The following is a 20,780-nucleotide window of genomic DNA, read 5'->3' as shown; positions in this document are numbered from 1 at the left end:
GTGCGGTTGAGTGCTTCGACGTTAAATGGTCTTTTTATCGATGTGTTGTAACTCAAGGGGCTGCAGGGTTACATTCAGTCAAAAAAGCTTAATTGGTTACAGTCTTAAGGTTAATTTACTGCCTAAATTACATGCTGTTGGATACAGAAAATGTGTATATTCTCATTAAGATATCAGTATTGTTGATTTTAGCCCTGTAAACATTTGCACATACAGAAAACAGTAGAAAAAAAGGTAAACAGAGGAGCGGTCTCACATGTTTTTCCTTTCAGTTCTCGCATGCTGACAAATATTTTGCAGCCTTGAGGTCTTTTAGGGATTAAGTGAATGTAAGCAAATGGTACCCTTGTTGAAGAATATCAGGGCATATCACTAAATTTAGATGAAGAAAAAAAATATAAAACAAAAAAAGCCATCAATCAATAAGGTAGCAAGAGCTCAGGCAGCAAAAGTAAGAAATAAGGCTGTCCACATGAGGGTGCCGTGGAGACATAAAACTGAAAGGTACAAAGATTATCCTCCTCCTAAAATATAAGAGTACTACTGCAGTCCAAATTATATTTATAGTTAATGATTTTAAAAACTATATTCGTGCAAAATATACAACAATACTAAATGAACAACAGACACAAGGTCTAAATAGGGACATGACATGTGAGTAGCAGTGGAAGTAGTAGTGCTGTAAGGGAACATCCTGTCCGGTAGGTGGCAGCACTCACTGTTAGTGATGGTGCTAATGTTACATCCATGCAAGTGTTTACAAACAGGAACGAAGAAGATAACTAAGTTAGCCTGAAGCAGCCTCGTATGCTCGTATTATTACAGAAATTATTCAGTTCTACCTCTAGTTTACGTTGTTATCTGTGTAACCCTTTGAGGCGCCTTGGGTAAAGTCACTGGTTTATCTTAAATCCATTCGGCGATCTTAAATTAACAAGCTTCTACATATCTAAAAGCTAATGCTAATGCTAGCCTAGGCTAAAGCTCGATAGCTCACTCTGAGCTAGCTTATTTGACGAGGCAGGTTTGTTGCTAGATATTGTCTTATTTAACTAGATACTTTATTTGTATTTGGTTAAATATAGTGTGGGGAATGGTGTTTCAGACTTAACCAGACAGTAAACCACTCGCCCTACTACATACCAAAACTAGCCAAGCGACGGTGGCTTGTTGCTAGCTTATTAGCTCCCTTTAATACCAGATTTAATATGTATACAGTAAAAAAGTATTGGCTTTGAGCTTGACAGCATGCTGCGATAACAAGAACATTTACAGCTTTGTCTTTTCTCAGACTGGCTTGTTAAAACAAGGAGCTGGTTAAACTTTCAACCTGTCATAATTAAAGTTAGTCATTCCTTATGGCAGCTCTTGGCTTCACTCCTGCCAGCGGGCATGATGTTTTCAGCATTGAACCTACTGAACAGTCCAGCTCTGCAACAAGCTGTGTGCTTAGTGGGAAAGAGGCCAGGCAGTTCTACGAAAATTTAATGAAAGATGACAGAGGGCAAGATGTATCAAGGAGTACAGTTGGCAAGAGAGATTATGGCAGAAAGCAGCAGAATAAACAGATTAATCGAAGAGTTAGGAGGAGAGGCAGGGCTGCAGAGGTCCAGCAGGGTCACACTGATTCTGTTGTGCAAAGAGGGATAACCGGTGAAGGTGAAGGCGACCAAAGAACAGAGACAAGCAACTCAGAAAGGTCCACAGAGCTCCTGGGGCTCAGGCTGCTGCGCTGTGCCCATGCGGGGGACATCTCTGGCCTCAAAGACCTGCTCTCAAAAGGGGTCGACGTCAACTTCCAGGTACAGGACTTACTGCTCAGTGGGTTTAGGAAGTACTTCATTCTTATTTGTTTTAACTCCTGATGGTATTCCCTTTAGGACACTTACTTCTGGACGGCAATGATGTGTGCAAGCTGGTCAGGACAAAGAGCTGCGGTGAGGCTGCTGCTGCAACATGGGGCAGCCTGGGTCGGAGTGGTTGACACACAGGGCAGGGATGCCAAAGACTTGGCACTGGAAGGTATATCCACGCAGCTCTTAGCTCTAAATGTCTGTGTTTGTGTGTATGGTGAATTTGAACTCATCCATACCTTTTGTTTCCCCCCAGCTGGCCATAATGATGTATTTGAGGAGTTCGAGAGCTATGGGAGATGTACAGAGAGAGAGAGACAATCTGATAACAGGTAAACACACTCTGTTGCATACAGTTTAACATTCAAATCCCCCAAACTATCCATCAAAATGATTGGGATTAGAATCAAAATAAGAGAAGTATTGTGAACATGAATGAGTAACAAGAAACTGGTTTCAGATATCTGTCAGTTAGAAACGATTAATCATTGATGATGAAATAAGATTAAAGGCTTTGCATAAATACACAGGTGTTTTCACTTGATCTGGCTGATTACACTGTGATTAGGTTGATAGTGGGTGGAGCTATGCTGAGAGTAACATAAGGTCAGTGGGTGATGTAACTGTTAAGCCCCATTCAGACCAAAGACTGACGGCAAGATGAGTTGAAACTTGCAACTACTTACAATGTGCGAGTCTGCAACATCCAAAAACCTGCCAGTTTATTCCAGTGCCACCTACCAAGATAGTGTTTCATCTCCATAGCAGCAACTCTCTCGACTTTAAATGCTGACTTTTCAGGCTTTTTTTGTAGCTGGATCACGATAGTGAAACGTTAACAACAATGAAAAACACGGAAATAAAAAGGAGGACTTGGATTTAGTTCCCCATCACAGACACTGAGAGTACATTAGCAGCAGATCTTTAAATTGTCCTTTTCTACTCACTAATGTCTCATCTTCCCTTTGTCCCCAGTGCCGCCCAGCCTGAGTGGTGTGATGTGTGTCGTACCGAGTACAGCGGCAGCCTGTCAGCGCATTTCTCCTCCACTCTGCATCAGTTCAGTTTGCGGCGTCCTGCACCGACACCCTACTACTGCCTCCCTCCCTCCAGCAACAGCTTTAAGATGATGGTTCGTTGTGGCTGGAAACCAGGGACAGGGCTGGGGCCAGAGGGTGAGGGTACTAAACGGCCAGTGCCAACTGTGCTGAAGAGAGACCAGGAAGGCCTTGGCTTTGGACAAACAAAAAGAGCCAAAGTTACTCACTTCCAAGCCAGAGATCATGACGCAGTGAAAATACCACCCAAGGAGAAAGAGGTGAGGCAAGGAAAAGGACTGAAAAGGGCGGAAAGTAGGAGAAAAGAGCGAAACGATAAGAACTGGGAAAGAGATTTCCGCGCCTCTTTTTATCTTTGACACCTGCTCAGAGGGACTTTTCTACACGCCCTCTCTCCCAAACTCATCTAAAAGTATCTCTAAATCATTAAAGAGACACATCAGAAAGTTATTTTGTATCTGTTGTTTTTGTTTTGTTTTATTATTTTGTATTCCGAGCAATACATGTATTACACACAGCGTTACATCTTATATCTCTTTTTCTTTTTGTCCACACAGAGTGAACAGACAGAAAAAACAAAATGATAATGACATCAGTAAAATAAAACTAAATAAAACAGAAGAAAGTAAAGAGGACGGGGAGATCAGTCAGGGGACAGTTTTCTTTGTTGTGCTGGAAGCCGGTCGTCTATGACTCCATTTCTAAACTATTGTTAGTTACTGTTGCTTTCTGTAAGCAGAGTGTATAAAGTCACATCATTTGGGCTGTCACAGAAAATCCGACCCGAGTCCTTCACAAAAAAATCCACAGTCCAGCAGCATTAAACAAGTTAAACTAATAGTCCACAGGCTTTTATTGGCAACTGAGAGAGACGGGGAAGGTCTCATTTTTCATGTCACGTTTACAATCCGCTCACATGGGGCCAGTAAAAACAGTGATTAATACACTGTAAATTGGTACAAATTGTTACATAGAGTCCCATTAAAGTGATATATGAAGGATTGCCATCGTATTTAAAAAATGACAGAGGTTTCCTTCTTGGGAGTATCAGTAAGCCACTGAGCTGTAGATGTTGGCTGCACTTGAATTTAGGTGTCTCGCTATTAATGCCTAAATGCTATTATGTCCAATTTTAAATTGAATTGTGTCCAAATCCCTAGAAAACTTACAATAGCAGTGCCGGTGTGAATTTCAACTTTTACTTTCAAGTTCATCCAGTTACTCTGCAGCCTCAGTCATAAGGAAAACATGACTTAAATACAAAGAATGTAATTTCTGGCACTAGGGCTCTCTCAATCAAAACATGACAAAATATGTAAGCAGCGAGGGATTGTGGGAGTGGTTGTCTTTCTTGTTAAACAACCACCATTGCTGATTAAATCTGACTCAGACAGAAATGTTTACAGACGAGAAAATGTATTCAAGTTGTATTTATCATTATATGTAAAGTCATGTTCGTTAACTTCCACTCTCTCTGACTCTCTCCCAAGTGGTAGTGACAGCCAACCAATTGAAATGCACGATTACCTTGAGTAAAAAATTATTGTCTCCTGGTTTTTAGACATTTTATTGCAGAACTCTTACAAACTATATTTGTAAGTTACACATTGAGTCATAGCATCCATCGTGGCCTTATTTAGGAAGGTTTTAAAGCTGCTGGACTGTTTTCCAATGGAGCATAACACAAATACCTTTACCCTACCTCAAAGCTAATAGTGTGTCCCTTTATGGAAGCAGTTGTGTTGCTGCCAACAGGTTGTATTGACCAGCCTTGATTGATTTTTATCTTCATCGTGATTGTGTGACTTATTTTGTGCACCGCTGACCCACTGAGACTGTTTCAAATGTGACATGAATGGATTTTAATGTGTTGCATGAACCTTACTGATCTAACAAACATCACTGTGTACACATGTTATGGTTCATGATTCAGGAAAGGACATGTTTTTGATGTCAGAGCTATATTGATATGTTTTATATGGTAATAAAGTATAAAATATTATTGAGACCTAGCACCTATTTATTCATTAGAAAACAGTATTTTCAGGTGTGTCTAGTTTTTATCTTAATCGATTGCAACACTGCTGCTATAGTTTGATTTTGATATTGTGTAGTCTAGACACAATATCACAAACAGTCAACTCTTCCTTTGTACCGGGTACCTTCTCACCTTATTTAACACGCCTGCCAAAATTTTATGAAAGATAATAAAAGGGCAAGATAAATCAAGGGGTGCCATTAGCAAATAGATAATGGCAGAGGATGGCAGAGGGTACCAGAACAAAGTCCTGGAGAAGAGTGAAGCAGGGAGTCAGTGCTGCAGAAATGCAGCAGGGTCACATTTTTGTGAACATGTTTTGGTTCATGATCGAGGAAAGGAAGTGTTCTTAATATCAGAAGTATATTGATGTGTTTTATATGGTAATAAAGTATAAAATACAGTTTAAATATTTTCAGATGTATCAAGTGATTTCAGCTGAGCAACTGCAACACTGCTGCTAAAGTTTGTCCTTTGTTGAGTGTGGGCTGAATGCCATGTTATGCAACTACACAAACAAACAGTGAACTCTCCCTTTGTAACAGCGCCAGGTACCTTCTCACCCACTTGAACACACCTGGACACGTGACCAGTGAGGCACTTGTTTATGCATATCAGCTTTATCAGTCATGCTATCACATTTAGACAAGTAACTCTTTCCCCCAGTTATGTGTTAGACATGTGTCAAGGCTGTATTTGAGTAAGCACAGCTCAAGTTGCAGCTCCTCAGACAAGGCCCCTACTGTATTTCTATTCCAACGTCCAAGCTGAGCGGTGGTCATCAGACCTCAAGACTTCTGAACAACTCCCCCGAGGGTCTTTGTTGACCAGAGTCAACGTAATTTAAATCACAATTGAAATCACAACTTTTTAAACTGAGTGACCAAAAGCCTGTACACTAAAATCCAACCCAGCAGTCCTGTAATAATGCCAATCGTTCCATAGAGATGTTGATTTGTTTGTCCATAGATTGGATGGACAATATGAAAGTAAGACATTTTAAAGTAGTGAAATACAGCAGCCTGAAAAGGCACCATACTTCTGAGTCATTGCCCAGATTTACAGATAGTTTCTTTCATTGCATTGCATCATACATGTCTGTTTTTCTGTTTATCAGGCGTTCAGATGTGCTTTGATACGGTATCTGTTGTCCTGTTATTTTTAAACGTCCTCTCTTTTTAACCTCTCTTTTATTCCTCATGCCAAAAACTTAAAGTGTCACAGCATCACTTCACAGCTAAAAGAATCCCTGGGTCGACTAGTGGTCGTTTCTGTGCGTAAACAACGCAACACCACTGTTACAAATACAAATCCCAGGTCTGTAACAGTTTGTAGGTGATAATTACAATCAAAACTCATTACATCATCACAGTGTTATGTGTTGAAAACATGTATCTTGAAGTAAATATGTATGTAACGCTGTGATCCGACCCTCTCACTGAAGTTACATGGTGCAGAAACAAGTGATGGGGTGGAGTGACTGAGACAGAGACACCTTTCACCCTATTACAAGACACTGAACCATCAACATGATTTTGAAGCTTTTATTTTAAGGTAAAAAGTTAAACTTTTATTTGTTTCCATGTACTTCAAATACAAGCAAATCAGTAAAATTGTGTAAATGTGGATGTGAGTTTGTGTTGAACTGGAGATTACACTTAAACAAAACTGGACCTCAACTCTCTGGAGATCTGCCTTAAAACACAAGTAGAAATATTTATCATATGCCTTGTTGATCCCACAAAAGCCCCACCAGCTCATAGTATTTCCTTTTATCACAGTTTATTGATTATGCATACAAGTAACAATGATACAGTCATTTTAATTCTTTAATTTTGATAAAACAGATGTTTTGATTTGTATTTGATCAAAAATGAATTCCAAATTTCCTTGATCCTGATCTGATCGAGCATCCATGGGACATGCCCGAAAAAGTCAGATCCATGAAGGCCCCACCTCACAACCCACATGACTCACAGGAGCCTCTGCCAATGCCGTGGTGCCAGACAGCACAGGACATCTCCAGAGGTCCTGTTTACATGCCTCGACGGGCCGGAGCCAAGTCCGATGAACGGTGGGTCCTCCATAAATCGGACTTGGTGTACTTGGCCACCAACGGTGTTTGGGTGGGTGGTGCATGCCAAGTGGCATCCAAATCAATGCAGGGATGGGACCCAAGGTTTCCTTGTAGAACATTGCATTGCAAAGAGATAATCAACAGTATTCACTTCATGTTCTTCAGTTCTCCAGAAATCAACATGATTCATTTTATATGATATGAATGAAAACAGACATAGTTATAGATATATGATACAGATTAAAAACTTATTGTAGTAAACTTGAGGCAGCATTGTCAGTTTCTAAAATTACAAATCTACAGGATAGTTCAGCCTTAAGGGACGCATCTCTCTAAGTACTCCCTAGTTGCACTCGACTGAACGTGTCACCAGCTTCAGTTTGATTGGGTTTAGGGGTCCAACAACGCCTTGAGGATCCATTGTCAAAGGAATCTGGGGAACGAACAAATTCACTAAATCAAAAACTCTCTCTTAATACAAATTATATAAAAGCAATCACGTAGAATTAGTCTACCTAAGTATGTCATTTAAATATATTCACCTCTGTCTCCTCGCAGACTGAGAAGCTGCAGTTCTGTAAAACTTCCACCAAGGCCAGTTTAATCATCACCAGAGCAAAACGCATCCCTATGCAGTTCCTCGGCCCGAGCCCAAATGGCATATAGGTGTATTGGTTGATGCTCTGCTTGTTCTGCTTACTAAATCTTGAAAAACAATCATACAGTAACACAAATAAAAAGATCTTACATGAAAAAAAAAAAAGTTTCAATGGCTGAGACTGAAAAAGATTAAAGGATAAATTATTTTCTCAAGATTTGCAAAACAATAAAATTATTTTATTTTAGTAATGCATGCACCACCCTCTATTAGGAAATTCATTAAATCGTTATGAAACATCAAAAGCTGTTAGAGAAACAAAAAATATATATTTATTATCAGAAATTCTTAAAAGTTGCTTCAGAGACTTATTGCAACTTAATTCTTGAGTAACACACATAAACACTACCTGTCAGGTCTGAACTCTTCTGGCTCGGGCCATAGCTCAGGGTCATGGTGCAGAGCGTAGACTGGAATCATAACGAACATGTTTTTTGGGATTGTAATTCCATTGACTTTGACAGTTTCTTTGGCTATTCGCTCCAGACGGCCAGCTATAGGGTAGAGCCTATTGACAAAACCAAAATATGCTTAAAATTAGGGGTGCAGAAAATAATCGATTCAAAGATGCATTGAGACGCTTAATGGGACGATTCTGAATCGATGCAGTACCGTCACATAATCGATTTTTAAATTCAAAATAAAACATGGGCGATTGTTGTTGCGTTTCCCTTTTCTGCTGGACAATAAAGTTGTAAAGTTCAAGTTGCACTGTGGGTGAAGGACGGACACGTGCGCGAGCATAGCAAACACAACATCTAACATGGCGGAGGAAAGCAGTAACGGTAGCCGATGCACGACAAAAAATCCACACAACTTAAAAGCGGATATCTGGGAACACTTCGGATTTTATGAAGTTCCTGGGATGCGACGACAACTGGACAAGACCCATGCTATTTGTAAACTTGCCACGCTAAAATCAAATACTTCGGTAACACCACTAATATGAGGAACCACATTAGCCGATGGCACGCTGAGCTAATGTTAGCCTCTAGTCACAACGGAAAGAAAACTACTGACCCAGGCCAGCCAAAGATCGACGAGTCCGTGAGAAAGTTGCCATCCAAGTTCGAGAGAGCCCAGAGGATAACTCGGTGTGTAGGAGCTTTCATAGCAAAGGACTTAAGGCCTTATAGCGTCGTCAAGAACGCTGGTTTTCGCCAGCTGGTTAAGACCCTGGAACCGCGGTACAAGATCCCATCATGGCAAACAATTGCAGACACGGTTGTGCCAGTGTTGTACAGAGAAACAAAAGCCCAGGTGATGAATTCAATGAGGGAAGCTTGCCGAGTAGCAGTCACATGCGATTCATGGACTTCTGTGGCGACCGAGTCCTATCTAACGGTTGCACTTTAATTTACTGAATTAAAATTTTCACACACATGTTGGTAGGCTTGGCCTATAATTATATTTTTCTTTACAAATTAATGTAACAAAACATGTGACATTTGTTTACATCTGAATTTTAAGGCGGCTTTCTAAATAAAGAGTTCATATTTATCTGACTGTTTTAATTGATGAAAAAGCCATGTGTGGCAATATGGAAAATTGAGGACGTAATGCATCGAGATGCATCGAGATGCATCGAGATGCATCGTATAATTGAATCGAATCGCATCGTAGACTGGTGAATCGTAATCGAATCAAACCATGTTTACTTCCGACCATTTGTTTGTCTACTTCCTGCTTTAGAACTATAAATTACTTTTTCATGTTACATAGTCATTTCAGTCACAACAGTGAGCTTTGCAAAAATTGCGCACCTTTTATTTATTCTTAAACTTTATTATATTTACTATGAAAACTTCTTGACCTAACATTACATAATCAGTCTAGTCCGTTGAGACATCATCTAGCACATGAAAATTGACATTACCTCAGACACTCATTGACAACACTGTCTAGGTACTCCATCTGCATCAGAGCTTCATATTGGACTGGACCCTGCAGAGTTGACACAATTCAAATTTTTGAAAACTGAAGTTTCATCGAGAAAATGAAATAGAGAGAATGACTCCTGTACCAAAAACTTGTGCTTTACCTTATTAGGGAAAGTGGAGTCTATCTCCGCTTGCAAGCGTTTCATGACATCAGGATTTCTTGCCAAACTGTAGGCCAAAAAAACGAGGGTGGTGGCGCTCGTCTCGTAACCACCAAACACAAACATTGTTACTTGTGAGATGATCTCATGATCAGTGAGACCTGTTAGGAAGGGCAGGATGCATGAACAGAGAGAAGATTAAGAAGGTGTCAGAACCTTTGGTGTGAATACATGTGAGCATAAATGTGTGCTTTTGTATGTATGTAATATCACTGTGTAATTACCTTTATTTTGCTTTTCATTCCTGGGTCCACTGGCAGTCTGAGAGTTGATCATATTTTGAAGAATATCTCCTGAGTTCTGAAAACAGGTCAGATAATTTGTATGCATGTTCACCTGTTTATGTGTGCATTTGTCATGTGGTGTGACAATATACATAACAAAAAGATTTAGTCAACTATCTGTTGATGGTTTTGCGAATGGATTTCGGTAAATTATTCTTTATCGTCATATAATCAATCAATCAATCAATCAATCAAACTTTATTTGTATAGCTATTTTCAAACATCAAAGTAACACACACGTGCTTCACACAATGAGAACAATAAAAACAATACCAGACAGTAAGATTTGTCAAACTGCTATTGAATATTTTATCCATATTGCGCCCACCCAGTTGTGTGTTTTCTCCTGACCTGGTGTGAGCTCCCATTGCGTTCTGCTCTGACCTTCTCCACAAACCCTTTAAAGAAAGTAGTAGTAGACCTCGGAAAGAAGGAGACTCCCAGCAGCTCCAAAACAGGAAGAAATATGGGAAAACATGCTGACAAGGCAAAGGGGGGTAAAAATGATAATTTAAAGGTCCGATGTTCATACTTTTATTAAGGGTGTCTACTAGAAAAAGTTTGCATGCTTTAATGTTAAAAAAAAAAACATTGTTTTTTTCATACTCTCAATTCCTGCAGCAGTGAGCAAATTGAGTAAACTGTACATATATTTAAATGCACTGTATGTATGCACTGTATACTCTGGGTCGACGGATTATTGACCTGGTCGATTATTGTATCTGAGATCCAGCATTTTTCTGACTATTGGAAATATTTTTTTTTAATCCAATTGTTGATAAAATAAACCATACATTTCAAAATGTGATACTTTGGTTCTGATGCAGCCTCCAATCTGCAAAGTAAAGGCTGATTTTTGGTTGAACATAAGCTCCGAGCAGAGCTGATGCCGTAACCTATGCAAGTGGCCTACACTGTAGCGAGTGTTTGTGTGGGCTGCTGGCGGTGATGAGCGGATTGCCAGCTATACTTTCCCCTTTAAACACATCAACTCCTTTGGCTCACAGCTGCTTCTCTGGGCTAGAGAGAGTGGACAGGCTGAGTGACTGAAGGGAGGTCTACCTCCACCTCCACCTAGAAGCTGAAAAATGCGTTTCTACCTAGCAGACTTATCACAGTCGCTGAGGGCATTGACCGTATAGTTGTGACATTGCAACTTTACAGAGCTCCCAACGGCTTGTTTAAAGGCATAGTTTCTGCATACAGACTGTGTGTATTTCTCCGTGGGTTGAGCTTTTCAATAAGTTTGCCTTATTTATATAGCATCTTGACATGCCTTATAATCAAAAAAGTCATGGAAATGTCACTTTCACAATATGTCACAGATGTCACTCTAAGTCACAGACAGTACCTTGGAATATGTAAAGCAATATGGGAAATCTGAACAGCTTGGAGACATGGGCGATGAAGGGACTTGGACTTGAAGGGTTGCTGATTGAGTCCATATCCACACTGAATATACAGCTCGCCATCACATCAATACTATAGGCTCCAAAGAAGCTGGAATAGACATGTTACACAAATTAAATGAATCACTGGTAAGTGGTTAATACCAGTGCCACAGATAGGAGATTCCTTAGTTAGGGACAATGCAAAGGAATATTAGCTGGATATCAAAATTCTTCATGGTGAAGTTGAGTGCATATGTTCATGTTTACAAAAATAATCTCTCAATTGAAAGAGAAAAAATGGTAATAATCGCACCCATCGAGGTAACTTATAAGCAGTATTACAAACATATATGAACATTGAAATTACAGATTAGCCTTTTCAACTCTGCAGATCTCACAGAATCTAAATGCAGCCAACTATAGTCCTTTTTTATGTTTGAAGATACTACACTGTGTCTATACATAAATAACATTGGTTATATTATATCAAAATAAAAACAGGATTTAGAGAGCATATTTGCCTTAATAGTGTGGACTAGATTATTAGGGTTTGGCTCTGAATAGTCAACCTCTGAGGACACATTTTTATACAGTGTTATCTAATTTAATCTTTGCATTAATTCCAGAAATACTTGCAATGAATGAAAAATACTTATTTGTGTTTAATTTCTTGAATGAACAGTTCAACATTTTGGAAAAACAGATAAACTGCTTTCTTGCCAACTGATATACTCGTTGTCTGTGGGGTAAATATAAAAGTCGTTAGTCGTTAGCATAGCTTAAGACAATAACAGCCCAAAGGTAACAAACTCCACCTACCAACACTTCTAAAGCGCACACATGAACATGTTTGTTTCTCGTGTGGCGCTCTTGGGTGGTGTTCTGTCACTTTAAAATAAAAATAAAAAATACTAAGTTTGATTCATCTAATATTAAGAATTTACAGCAAGTTATTACTCACTCTTTCATAGTTATAACTTCATTATTGTGCGCTTTGGACTGCAGGCAGGTTGTCAGCTTGTGGGAATGATGTTTCATGGCGCTAAACATCTTAGGACAAGGAAAAAGCAAAAAATTAACAGAAGTACGTAACATGAAGATGAAATGAGGTAAAGAAAATTCATAAAATCGATAATTTACCTCTTTTATACGGCCAGAGGTGAAGTTAGGAGAGAGGATGCTACGAAGTCGTCTCCAGTGATCATCCTCAGCTATACTCACAGCGTCATAGAGTTCCCCATTCAGGGAGAAGTTCTAAAGGAAGAGCGGTCAGCACACTTGTGTTTATGCATGTTTGGGTTCACAATTGTACATATAAGTGTAAATTGCTTTTTATTATTTGTTGGGGTTTTTTTTTACTTGTCAGCAAATTCCATGAATAGACCAAAACCCACAATCAACTGATCCTACAAACAGGTATTGTCTGTGTAGCCACAGCCTAATAGTTTAGAAAAATACCTGCCATATTCTTAGCTTAAACAATAGATAAGAATTTAAATACCAAGAAATCCAACATTCAGATGAAATGTGTACCACATTATTATTAGCTTGAGCTAGCGGTGGCTCTAGGAATGTAGGGGTGTCAGTATGCCAGTTATATGCATTGTAGGAGAAAATTATCACTCAATGCTATATAAAAAGAACCAATCTTTTTCCGGACAGGTGTTCAGCCCGGAAAGGGAAACTGTTTTTGGACACTAAAGCAGCCTCTTGCTCGTGTTCTGGTTTGACAATGTTTGTACATTAACTGTCGGAAAGATGATTCTAGTTTAATGGACACACTGAAGTTAAAGAACAATAAATCGACTGGCTGTTCAAGCAGAAAGTTTGATTCAGCAGACAAGGTAACATTTATCAGCATGTCAATTAAGTCAATCCATGTGCTGCACTTTAGGGGCCCAAAGCATTGGCTTAGCCTCTATATGCCTGTTAGCATGTTAACATTAGGATGATAAAAACTAGATTATTTGCAGATGATATGATTGTATTTTGTTGTGGTAAGAATTTTGAAAAACTTTTCGATGGTGGAAAAATAATTGAAAATGCTAAACAGTTGGTTTGATTCTTTTTAATTAATACTGACTTTAAGGAAAATGTGATACATAGTCTTCAGGAACTCATAACTAAGGTAGAAAACGTGTCTTGGTTGCTTCTTCATGTTTTGTTTTCTTACTTTTTGAGATTTTGTCATTTTTAACATGTTTAAAGTAAAATTTAACCTAAACTAATCTAAATAATCAAAGAATTGCAACATTGTCTCCATTTCTTCCATCCCAAATTTTATGTAATGTAAACTGAACATTACAGCATCACAGGGCGTCTTTTGAATTTGTCATGAACGGGGACTTTGAATGGAAATTGTGACATATCATAGGTTTTTATGTATGAGACAACAAAAATCATGTTATGATTTTCTATTAATTTCTTGTTCTCAACATGATCATTCACCAATTTTGAAAAGGAAAAAAGGGTGACAGTTCCCAATGTAAAAACCATGAATGGCCAGTATTTGACTTCCCATCTCAAAAACACATTCTCACAAGTTCCTTTTGAATGCAACATAGACTGCTTTAATTGATGTACAAAGGATCACATTACATTAGTGTCTTTTGTACTCTCCTGTGTTTGTTCTGTTCAGTGTTAATATGTGCCAGTTCTCACCCGCCGGTTGGTAAAGTAGGTGAGGCACTCCTTCACCAGGATGGTTTTCAACATGTCAGGGTCCGTCACAGCTAGCACGGGCTTCTTGAACTCATATGATCTGGACATTTACACAAACACATATTAACATTTCCAACATTTAGTGCAAAACTCATATGTTGTATTTGCCGCCAACACTACTGCTGGCACAAGCAACCATGAGAGGCTCAGGGGTCATAACCTGCCAAACAGTTTCGCAAAGCATAAAATAATGTGGTAATAATTATACCAAAAATATTGACTTTAATCTATGTTATTAATTTATGTGTTTTGATTACATATACAAACTACAAAACTACAATCTAAAGTGTCACATTTATCACAAAGTTTTTATATCATGTTGAGTAAACATGAATGAATTAAATGACTTAGTCTGATTAAAGTAAATTAATGCAGACTTATACATAAACCTTATGTGTTTATTCAATTATTACACATAAAGTTAAGGGGAACTTCAACAAGAACATAATGTGTTTCTCAAGTGTTTATTATGCAAGTATAATATGTAACAGTAATGCATTCCAAATTGTTTATTCGGTCTTCTCTAATATATATATATTCATTAGAGAAGACCGAATAAACAATTTGGATATATATATATATATATATATATATATATATATATATATATATATATATATATATATATACATATACTGTATATATATATATTATAAACACTGATTCAACATGATAAAAAAAAACTTTGGTAAAGCTTCTGGTTTTCCTTACAGGCCTCTCTATTGTTTGCAATATGTGGATGAGGTCCCAACAATATTGAACTTGTGTAGTAGAATTAGATGAAACATTTCTATTAAATTAAAATACTTAAAGTAAATGTTTTAGGCATAAGAATTTCTTGAGTGTAGGGTTATTTCTTACAGTGTATTTACAGTGTATTACATGAGGACATTTACTCACCCCCACACTTTCCCATACTTTTGAGCACACGCCTTGTCATCTAAGAAGTAAACCTTGTAACAGAGAATACATTTTCAAAATACATAATTGTATCTGTACCAACACAGTTCATTTTTTAACTCATATGACAGAAATCATGAAATTATGGTCATTTAGTTTTAAAGATTTACATACAGGGTTGTGCCTGCAAACTGTTCCCCAGTACATGAACGGCTTGGGACCTGGGATTCCCAACTTCTCAAATGTCTGGTAAGTCTTGTTGCCATACCTGCCACCATATACCATTATATCACATCTTTAAATAGTGTCAGTCAAATTACTGTTAACTTGAAAGGAAAAAGGGTTAATGGTTGGTGCATTAGTTTAGGTGACCAATTTCACCTCAAGTACTTTGACTGAAATCAATCGAACATAACACTTACGTAACAAATAAGCAGATACATGTGATCAGCAGAATCCATGTTTCTAAAGAGAAGAGAGGAAGGTAGTCCATGGCTCTCTCTTGCTTGACCACACTGCTGTGATTCCAGCTTTGCACCGAACTAACACGTGATTACAGACGCTTCCTGTTTGTCTCTTTCTCCCTGTATGGAGGACCGAAACTGACAATATCAAAAATAAATATAAACATACATAAATGACTCAATAGATAAATTAACAACTGATTAATTGCACCAGAAATAATATTAAAATGAAATGTAGGCATTCATTAATTCATAAAATGTTACATAAAGTTCAAGTTTTTTTTTTTTTTTTTTTTTTTAAACTGCGACTTCTTTATTTTTTCCTTCACATTTTCTCCCCATTTATGTCCTTAAACATATGTATTTCTGTCTTTTCTTTTTACATTTCTTTATACATTTATGGCTTTTATTCACAGTGTAACATATGGTAAATGTTTCGCCTACTGGTTGATTGACATCAGAGTTCATATATAATAGATAGATAAACAAATAAATGTAAAAATTAATAAATAAAAGTCAACAATTGAATAGGAAATTAAGAAGATAGGAAAATTAATATAAAATAAAAAAAACACGGGCACAAATAAAAAACTGAAGTCGCAATTTTGTCACATTTTATAAATTAATAGATACTAAAAGAAAAATATGATCTTTAATAAATACAGTAAATATTAACTATTACTGAAAGATGTCTCATGAACTTTGTGTGTTTTTTTCATAACACAAGCAATATAATAATCTAGGTTCGAAAATTGCAACATTGCAGGTGACAGGGTATATAAAACATGATGATTATTAATGCTGCTTGGTCAATGATTCACCTTACATGCCCCTGCTGCCATTGGTTCAACTCTCACACACTTGCCCTGCTCAGGTTGGTAAATAAAAGACGCTGGTTGTGATTTGGGGCATTAGTGGAACTTGAGCTGCCCTTGATAGAAGAGAGAAAACCTGCAAAGATGGGCTACCTCTTTTATTTCTCCACTGAGACGTGGACCCTCCTGGTTGCTCTCGTCACACTGTTATTTGTGTAAGTGTTTTAGAATATGTGTCCCAGGTATTTGTATTGCATTGTATATGTGTTTGCCAGTGTGTATGATAAAAGAAATCTCTTCTAACTCTGTTTTTTGTTTGTTTTGCACAGGTACGCCTGCTGGCCATATGGAACATTTAAGAAAATGGGAATCCCTGGTCCCAAACCAGTGCCTTTTTTCGGCACTATGCTGGCATATAGAAAGGTTGGTAAATATAACTTTTCAGATTCAACATGTCACATTTTTACCAACACGCACAGGTGTAGACTATGCTTGTTAACAAAATAAAATGCCCCTGTAGTGTATGTATGAGAAAAATCTCCCACCGGAGTTTGGACAGTGTACATACCTCTTATTATTGGAGATGCATCTTACAGCTTTTAGGTACTGTTTCAACAGTCTCCCCCTTAGCTTAAGTACGTTGTAAATGGAGGCTGTTGTGAGAAATGACTTCTGTTTACTCCAGATAATCCAGTAACATTGCTAAGGACTGCTGAAGGTTCTCAATCATCCAGGTCATGGTAATTCTAAGTGCTGTATCGTTATCTCCTCAAAAGCATCTTATAAATGTGAGGACTGTGCATCAAAATCAAATATTAGGATATTTTTGGCCAAATATCTCGATTTTGAAATTTACAATATTGTAGGGATGACTATTGGTACTTTCATAAAATATAAACACAATGAGATTTTTGATAAATGATCATCAGTAATGTGGATACAATAATTAAGTGGGTAAAGTCAAGTATTAGAACAAGTAGAACAGTAGAACTGTCTAATCTAAGACGATACATAGTCTAATGTCACGATAAAGGTATAATATTGATAAAATTGCCCATCCCTAGTGTGACTGTTCATAATTTAAACATTTAAATATTTCAGTTCACTTAAATATTTAAGTGAATTGAAGAGGGGTGTTCAAATCATAATCTGGATTTCACTATTCTTGTACCTAGGGATTCGTCGTCTTTGACGAAGAATGCTTCAAGAAATATGGGAAAACATGGGGGTAAGTCTACAAGTTGTACAGTGTGTGTGTGTGTGTGTGTGTGTGTGCGTGTGTGAGTAATGTATATTAATATCTCATACATACTACTAACGTCTCACCTGGTGTTTTATTATTTTTCTATACATATTATTTTCTATTGTTTTCATATTTAGCATTTTTGATGCCCGTCAGCCGGTGCTGTGTATCACAGATCCTGCCATGATAAAAACTGTCCTGATAAAGGAGTGTTACTCTCTCTTCACCAACCGCAGAGTATGCACATTCACTTCTTATATTATATCAATCACTTATTATGGTTGCCGCATTTTAGTTGAGGTCCCCTCATCATCGGCAGGTGTTTTCTTACTCTATCACAGAACTTCCGTATGAATGGTCCAATGTACGATTCCTTGTTCGCCGCTGAGGATGACCAGTGGAGGAGGATCCGCAGTGTCCTCTCTCCCTCCTTCACCTCAGGAAGACTGAAGGAGGTAGGCGCTCTCCTGCTCTGTACCTCCTCTGCCCTTTAAAACATGTTGAAAATAATATTTTTCAGGAAGGTCTGTGTTGTGACTTGACTAGATTCTCTCTTGAGTAGTGCTTCCTCAGGATAAGAAACATAATTATGTATTTAGAAATGTTTCTTTTCTTTCTTTATCCCTTTTATCATCTTGTAACCATCATACCTATCCTGGGTAGGGAACAACTAATCTAGAAGACAAACAGAAACAGCAGCAGTCTGTTACAGTTAGCCTGGGTTTAACAGTGTGTTTTTCTGTCCATCTGTCCCTGCCTGTGTCTCAGATGTTTGGGATAATGAAGCGCCACTCTGCTAACCTGCTCACCAGCATGAAAAAGAAGGTGGACAAGGATGAGCCCTTAGAGCTGAAGGAGTAAGAAAACTGAACTCCAACATAATTCATTCATTTAAAGATAACTCTTTGTAAGCCTGACAGGACATCTCTGACATGTTTGTGTGCTCTGTAGGTTCTTTGGTCCCTACAGTATGGATATTGTAACCAGCACAGCCTTCAGTGTGGACATCGACTCACTCAACAACCCCTCAGACCCCTTTGTCGCTAACATCAAGAAGATGCTTAAGTTTGACCTTTTCAACCCTCTCCTCATCATTATTTGTATGTAATTCATTTTATTTCTGTTGTACTATGAATGTTTACAGTTGATACAATCAGTGTTTTTCCTTGATAAATGTGTTGCTTTCTGCTTTATTCCAGCTTTCTTCCCCGTCATGGGTCCTCTTTTTGAAAAGATGGAGTTTTCTTTTTTCCCCAAGTCTGTCACAGACTTCTTTTACGCTGCACTGCAGAAGATCAAGTCCGACCGAGAGACCAGCAAACAAAAGGTACTTCTGTCTTGTGTGTGTGTTTGTGTATGTCTCAGCACAATCAGAAATATAATCAAAGCTATTCATATATATATACATATGTCTACTTATAGAGTCGAGTGGATTTCCTTCAGTTGATGATTGACTCCCAGAACAACAAGGACCCCAGTGGAGGAGAGCAGGATAAAGGTGACACACATAAACATACACATACACATTGAGTTTCTATTTACACAACTTAAAGCTACTCTAAATCACATCTCTTTGCTATCTCCCCAGGTTTAAGCGATCACGAGATCCTCTCTCAAGCAATGATTTTCCTGTTTGCTGGCTATGAAACAACCAGCAGCTCTCTCAGTTTCGTGGCTTACAATCTGGCCGTAAACCCTCATATCATGAAACGGCTGCAGGAGGAGATCGACGCCACTTTCCCTAAGAAGGTACGCTGAGAGTGTAGTGAGCATGGTTTGAGGAAGTAGGGATTCAGGATTCATATTCATATTCAGTTTATTTTGCTCATTTCAGTATTTTACCTGCCCTTTTCTTAATAATGACATGAGAAACGGTAAAAACAGATGACAAACCCTTCTTTGTTTAACGTTTTTCTTTTCACAAATCATATAACATTCAGCAATACATACTCAGATGCAAATTTTGATATCCCTTTGTTGTCTTTCCAGGAAATATAAGGCCAATTAATATAAGGCTACAGCCAGCTGCTGGTTGTAAAACTGCATGGTTTAATTTGTACTCTTTTGTTTTTGTTTCCAGTCTTAATGCTAAGCTAAGATAACAGGCTGCTGGTTGTACACTTATAGTTACCAGACAGACATGAGAGTGGTATCAAGCGTTTTTCCCAAAACTTATTTTGATATCAAAACAACAAATGGTCAAATGGTCTGCATCTCAAAAGACATTATATTTTCCTGAAATGTGTAAAGATTAAGAACTATGGTGCAATTTGTTACACCAATGAGATTCTTGGATATTAACATTTTAAAGGGTATACCAGTAACAGCAACAGTGCTCTCTTCTCTTTTTACCTCCATTTGTATCTCTTTAGCGCTTGTTGTAGTTGTTAACTTTACCTAGTATGACAGAGTGGTGGTCTTCTGCTGAATCACATGAGCAAGACTTCACAGCAATCATGAATGTGTCTGTTTATGTGTTTGGCTAGGCTCCAGTTGAGTACCAGGCTATGATCCAGATGGAGTATCTAGACTGCGTCATCAACGAGTCTCTGCGTTTGTACCCCGTTGCTGCACGTCTGGAGCGTGTGGCCAAGGCGACTGTGGAGATCAATGGGCTTGTGATTCCGAAGGGTATGGTTGTCATGGTACCCACATGGCCCCTGCACCGACACCCAGATCTGTGGCCCGATCCGGAGGCGTTCAAACCCGAGAGGTATAGGAAGGATTTAGTTTACCAGAAGAGCAGCGGAAAAGGCCTGAGCTCATCAGGTTATCAATACATTATTTTGAGTGTGTGTGTGTGTGTGTGTGTGTGTGTGTGTGTGTGTGTGTGCACCTTCAGGTTCAGCAAGGAGAACAAGGAGACTTTTGATCCATACACATACATGCCTTTCGGGGCAGGTCCAAGGAACTGCATCGGGATGCGATTTGCTCTGGTGATAATAAAACTTGCATTGGTGGAGATCCTGCAGAGGTACAGCTTCGCTAGGTGTAAGGAGACTGAGGTGAGACCACAGATGTGGATCTTTACACTGCCTGTTAATTGTTTTATGATGCTGTCCAAAATGATTCATTGCAAGTTTGATAGTGAAGGATTAGAGGTAGCCAAACATTGGTTTTATAAAGATCTATTTGTTCAAATATCAAAATCCACAATGCTCAATGCTTTGCATGATG

General features: G+C 38.3%; 3 protein-coding genes across 3 annotated transcripts in view; 2 read left to right on the top strand and 1 right to left on the bottom strand.

Annotated features, from left to right (window-relative positions):
- The first annotated feature begins 755 nt into the window (after positions 1-755).
- gpank1 (G patch domain and ankyrin repeats 1) lies at positions 756-4,913 on the top strand. The gene is made up of 4 exons (XM_073476908.1): positions 756-1,802; positions 1,881-2,022; positions 2,110-2,185; positions 2,829-4,913. The coding sequence occupies exons 1-4, from the start codon at positions 1,359-1,361 to the stop codon at positions 3,268-3,270; spliced, it is 1,104 nt and encodes a 367-aa protein (XP_073333009.1). The 5' UTR covers positions 756-1,358; the 3' UTR covers positions 3,271-4,913.
- Positions 4,914-6,714: 1,801 nt separating this feature from the next.
- LOC140994490 (cytochrome P450 3A30-like) lies at positions 6,715-15,624 on the bottom strand. The gene is made up of 14 exons (XM_073464137.1): positions 15,504-15,624; positions 15,256-15,349; positions 15,082-15,134; positions 14,122-14,221; positions 12,601-12,714; positions 12,422-12,510; positions 11,421-11,569; positions 10,421-10,548; positions 10,010-10,085; positions 9,726-9,886; positions 9,561-9,628; positions 8,034-8,192; positions 7,569-7,731; positions 6,715-7,459 (listed from the first exon to the last, which is right to left on the bottom strand). The coding sequence occupies exons 1-14, from the start codon at positions 15,572-15,574 to the stop codon at positions 7,370-7,372; spliced, it is 1,515 nt and encodes a 504-aa protein (XP_073320238.1). The 5' UTR covers positions 15,575-15,624; the 3' UTR covers positions 6,715-7,369.
- An 847-nt stretch (positions 15,625-16,471) lies between these two features.
- Positions 16,472-20,780, top strand: part of LOC140994473 (cytochrome P450 3A40-like) — a 4,760-nt gene continuing 451 nt past the window's right edge. Inside the window, exons 1-12 of the mRNA XM_073464116.1 lie at positions 16,472-16,575; positions 16,690-16,783; positions 17,536-17,588; positions 17,741-17,840; positions 17,945-18,058; positions 18,372-18,460; positions 18,555-18,703; positions 18,803-18,930; positions 19,026-19,101; positions 19,192-19,352; positions 20,090-20,316; positions 20,446-20,608. Of these exons, the coding sequence (XP_073320217.1) occupies positions 16,505-16,575; positions 16,690-16,783; positions 17,536-17,588; positions 17,741-17,840; positions 17,945-18,058; positions 18,372-18,460; positions 18,555-18,703; positions 18,803-18,930; positions 19,026-19,101; positions 19,192-19,352; positions 20,090-20,316; positions 20,446-20,608 (1,425 nt within the window). The 5' untranslated portion in view covers positions 16,472-16,504. The remainder of the gene's footprint in view (positions 16,576-16,689; positions 16,784-17,535; positions 17,589-17,740; positions 17,841-17,944; positions 18,059-18,371; positions 18,461-18,554; positions 18,704-18,802; positions 18,931-19,025; positions 19,102-19,191; positions 19,353-20,089; positions 20,317-20,445; positions 20,609-20,780) is intronic.

This window comes from Pagrus major, chromosome 1 (genome assembly GCF_040436345.1).
Source record: "Pagrus major chromosome 1, Pma_NU_1.0".
NCBI classification, from domain to species: domain Eukaryota; kingdom Metazoa; phylum Chordata; class Actinopteri; order Spariformes; family Sparidae; genus Pagrus; species Pagrus major.
Note: the sequence above shows the minus strand (reverse complement) of the source record. Positions and strands in the feature narration are given on the sequence as shown.

Bases quoted from the DNA above. Each gene is read 5' to 3' on its own strand.
- gpank1 (XM_073476908.1), top strand. From the start codon at position 1,359: ATGGCAGCTCTTGGCTTCACTCCTGCCAGCGGGCATGATGTTTTCAGC. The intron at 2,023-2,109 runs GTATATCCACGC...GTTTCCCCCCAG, and splicing joins CAAAGACTTGGCACTGGAAG to CTGGCCATAATGATGTATTT. The intron at 2,186-2,828 runs GTAAACACACTC...CTTTGTCCCCAG, and splicing joins GAGAGACAATCTGATAACAG to TGCCGCCCAGCCTGAGTGGT.
- LOC140994490 (XM_073464137.1), bottom strand. From the start codon at position 15,574: ATGGACTACCTTCCTCTCTTCTCTTTAGAAACATGGATTCTGCTGATC. The intron at 15,135-15,255 runs GTATGTAAATCT...CTCTGTTACAAG, and splicing joins CAGTTTGCAGGCACAACCCT to GTTTACTTCTTAGATGACAA. The intron at 9,887-10,009 runs GTAATTACACAG...CCTTCCTAACAG, and splicing joins GAATGAAAAGCAAAATAAAG to GTCTCACTGATCATGAGATC.